We start from the raw sequence: 4,401 nt of genomic DNA on the forward strand, positions 1-4,401 counted from the left end.
TAATACACTTCTACACGCAGAAGAGAACCCACAATTGCGCGCGAAAGCTGGCGACTCCTTTCCGGCGACTCTTTCTTGCTCGCGTCCTCCTCCGTCGCACGCTCCAGCAAAATTCTGTTCGAAGATGGCTATTGATTAGATTGTTTCAGGCATCACGCAGCTACCATGGCCGCGGCAAGTAAGCCGCATCGCTACGGCGGGTCAGGAAGCTCCGCCCTCCCGGGGAATTGCCGCGCGCGTCGGGGGTGGGGCCGGCGGAGCAACGCCGACCTTTGAGCGTGCAAGAGCGTGATGAGAAGAGAGGGAGACGCGAAGAAGCTGAAATTTAAACTTTGACTACATGTAGCTACAAAACGGAATGATAACAATTCTTGCCGAAGGGTATTCGTGAAGCGGCGTCCTTTAACATCCCAAGTATACCGCTCTTTACTGAGAGCCCCTTTAAGATCCAAATCTGCGCAAGGTAAGGAGAACCCTTGCTCTCACCTTTCCAGACATTTTTGGTTTTTAGGGGTGCTGCAAGAGCTTCACTATACGGCCGAGAAGCAAAACCCGTTCGTTGGTTACTTTTGGCAAATATAGTAAATATACATGTTTACTTTGGCTCAGCGCGAACTTCTTGCGCTCCTCTTCGAAAATCAGAGATCAGCAACCTCAGCGGACGGCGTCACTGGCCCCGCTCATAGTAGTCCTATTCAGTGCTGCAGTTAGGCGAACATAGCTTCCTCACGTATAGTGCGATCAGATAAACTTCCTTGAATCACGCATCTGCAGTTTGTGCCTGCGCAATTTGTGCCGTTGTTCACGGCAATCCGCTTGTCGGTCACACGCCACTGCATGCGACATAATGGAATATATTAATGGAGAAAATTCGACCTGCACGCCAGAAATTGCCACAAACTAAGTGCTGACCTTAAGCACAGAAATTGTTCAAGCCGCAATGCAAGCGTTTACTGAAAGACAGGACCAGCAATGGTAGGAAATGCCTGGCAGCATAGCCGCCAGCCATTTCCGATTTCTTTTTCAGTAATACCTACTATGAAGTGTAACACTTCCTTGCCGAGCTAGAATCCGCGTTGTCCAAGAGTCGTCTTTGAAGCAAATGGCAGTCGGCTGCTGGGGCACGGCCTCACAGTTCCGCTGTCGCCGTGCTGGATATCTTATCAGCACCGTTGAGCTGAAATTCTTAGCCGCCGGGGGCTTCAGAGCAGCATCGCTTGAGTAGCTGTACGCCACAACATTAAACACGACCATGCGTAGGGAAGTTCGACATTTTTATAGCAAGAATCAGCTATAGAAAGCTAATTTAAGCAGCGCAGTTGCGACACAGGGATCGAGCTGCGCGCTTATCTAGCAGTTGAACATGACGCGCGGAACGTTTCAGCACTTACCGACGCAACAGCTCACGACAGAGGTGCAACCCAAGTGTCCTGTACTGGAAGACATCCAGAATCCATTTGCATGTTCAAATGTATTAGACATGCTCTTTTATGTTGTTTTAGCATGTGTAAGGATAAGAGTAAGGTCAACTAGAACAGCAGTAGTCGTGGGTGTTTAAACTGAACGCACTTTTATTGTCTCAGAGAAAATAAAATAAGGATGGAGGGGGGAGGGGAATGATCAAAATTTGCAGACGACGAGAAGAGCAATTAAAAAAAAAGTATGGAGAAGAAAAGGCACTACTTGTCGTCCAATACCACAAACTTGTGGTTCACTGTCACCTTGCAGGTTCAACAGCGTGTGTGTTTACTATAACAATACCCTAGACGATGAGCCTCTTTGCGCGTTAAGAGCTCTCGGACAGGGTAGTCATCACACCAGTAACCGTTATTGCAACCCTCATCTAGGCGATCGAGTAACAAAACAGAACAATGAGAAACTTCTCATCCACATTAAACAGCCTAAACCTCGTTGTGAGTGCTATGTTGTGACGCTAAATTTGTGCTCTGGGAAGCACACCCCGCCTAAAGACGCTTTGATCGGCTATAACAGCACCAGGTGTGCGCTAGCTCCCGTCAAGAGCACGCGTTCCCAGACAGGGCACTCGCGCCCTACACGCAGCATTGGGCCTACTCTTTGAGCAACGTTGCCCTACACTACTAACTGTCGGCATCGCAGATGCACGCGAGGACAATACTGCAAACTTCCGCCGGAGAAGGTGCTGGCTATACCGCCGAACTGGAAACTAGACACAGCTGCTGCGGAAGTATGATCCCAAAGAGAACAAGATGCGACGATGCAAGCGAAACACTAAACTTCCGCCTTGCGCAGCACACACCGCGATTCGTTGAAGCCGTTCGATTGGAATGAGTCCGTCGCCAGGCGACCGCGGGTGAACGGGGGGCAAGGGGTGGGGAGCACCGCGCGGCACTCGTCGGCTGTCCAGACACCGGCAGCGAGGGGGCGGCCGCTCAGTCGGCCTTGGCGGCCACCTTTCGCTTGGGCTTGAGATAGGCACCGTAGAAGAAGAGCGCGAAGAGGATGAAGTAGGACAGGTACATGAACATGGCGAGCAGCGCGGTGCGCTCGGAGATGGCGCACGAGGCGGCGCCGCGCTTGTTGGTGAAGAAACCCAGGCCGGTGACGTAGGCGCCCATGAGCATCTGGCCGATTTGGAGCGAGGTGATGCAGACGCCGATCCAGCGCGGCATGCGCACGCGGAACGACCGCAGCGCGAAGTACGAGTACATGAGCGAGTGGACCACGTAGTTCATGACCACGTACCAGCGCGCGGGCGCGATGTGCTGCTGGTAGAAGTACCAGGAGAACATGAGCACCGTGATGTGGTGGTACCAGTGCAGGAAGATGAGCTCCTTCTTGCGCAGGATGATGAACACCGTGTCGCCCAACTCTGGCACCTTGCTCAGCACGAACATCCAGGTCCAGAAGCCCGAGACGCGGTCGTACTCGATGTACGAGTTGTTGCACACCGAGTGGAAGAAGCCGAACTCGCGCAGCACGTGGATCAGCTCGGGGATGGTGCGGCAGGCGCCCACCACGCTGAACACGGACAGCAGCACGTTCCAGGCCTGCAGCGGCCGCGTCAGCTTGAACGCCGGCCGCTGCGCCATGTAGGCCTGGCCGCCGAACACCACCAGCATGTACAGGCCCACCCAGTAGACGGACGTGTGCCAGTTGCGGTTCATCCACAGCCGGTTCTGGTCCTTGTCGAAGTTGACCTCGAAGTCGAACTCGAACGAGTAGTTGGGCTTGATGTTGAGCAGGTTCAGCGGGGCCTCGACGCCGACGCCACCCATGGTGCGGCCGCTGCTGCACGACGCGCTGCTGCAAAGAGAGAAGACAAGAGTCGATTCTTAGTCGACGATTTTCTCGCGCACACTGCACCGCCACGCCGCAACACACTACTACACGCTGAGGAATACTGCGCCAAGTCACGAATGAGGACACTGACGACAGGCTCAATGCGCGAACGAAGACTACACGGGAGACGCGCGCCGATACACGCGATCTTTGAGCTTCCTGAAGCACACCACCTGCAGGGCGCAGACAGACGCCAAGAGAAGGACGCCGCACTCGAACCAGCCATGGCGAGAGGACAAGTCAAAGCCGCCACGGCACAATGCGACGCTGTCGTCCTCGGAGGCCGGTGACCACTGCGTTCCACGAACGCACCGCACGAGGCTGTGCGCCACTCTCTTGCTTTTCCGCTTTTAGCCAGGCAAAGACACGCGCCCTCGGCCTGTCAGCGCCACAGAGGGCAGGCGCAGAGCACTTGCGTCAACACTGCACGGCAGCCACGTACTCCACTGAAAGCGAAGCGTTCTCGTTTAACCGAATGCATTGCACGTATTGGTGGCGACAGGCAGAGCACCACAGTGGCCAAGACGAAGCGAACGGTTTGTTCAGACGCATCTGCGCCCACAAAGAAAGCAACGCGGTGGCGGCGATCGGGGCCAAGGAAAGCGGTGATCATCAGCCCCGCTCTATTTGAGCATGACAGAAAACTTTCCAGGTAAACATGCTTACGTAATCGTGACGATAGTCTGGAGAGCGTAGTAGAGCCGGCTGTGCGCGATCGCGCTCCTTCGCGAACAACCAGTCATGTCCAAAGAATGTACAATCGCGAGTAAAAAAAAAAAAAGATTAGCACAATGACGGCAGCGGAACGGTGAATACCGCATCGCGTGGCTGACGCGGCGCCGTGTTATGCGAACACACCTGACACTTTTGTTATCGGCGTGTTCGTAACCGCAGCGCCGAGCGTTGCTCAGTGCCGTCCTTGTGGCACGTCACTAGTGCTCTGCTTTTTTTTTATTCGCGACTGTACGCAAGGTAGTTCGCCCAGAACGGCGGATGACAAGGTCGTGTACTGGGCAGCGATACAAAAAGAACGCTCTTTAAAAAAGTAAGAAGAAGGAGCATGCCAATATAGTTTTGTTG

At 54.1% G+C, this 4,401-nt stretch overlaps 1 protein-coding gene across 1 annotated transcript; it reads right to left on the reverse strand.

The window, feature by feature from the left end:
- Positions 1-1,544: 1,544 nt before the first annotated feature.
- On the reverse strand, positions 1,545-3,319 carry Baldspot (elongation of very long chain fatty acids protein baldspot). The gene has a single exon (XM_077649186.1). The coding sequence runs from the start codon at positions 3,255-3,257 to the stop codon at positions 2,412-2,414; it is 846 nt and encodes a 281-aa protein (XP_077505312.1). The 5' UTR covers positions 3,258-3,319; the 3' UTR covers positions 1,545-2,411.
- Between the last annotated feature and the right edge of the window lie 1,082 nt (positions 3,320-4,401).

This window comes from Amblyomma americanum, chromosome 1 (genome assembly GCF_052857255.1).
Source record: "Amblyomma americanum isolate KBUSLIRL-KWMA chromosome 1, ASM5285725v1, whole genome shotgun sequence".
Taxonomy (NCBI): Eukaryota; Metazoa; Arthropoda; class Arachnida; order Ixodida; family Ixodidae; genus Amblyomma; species Amblyomma americanum.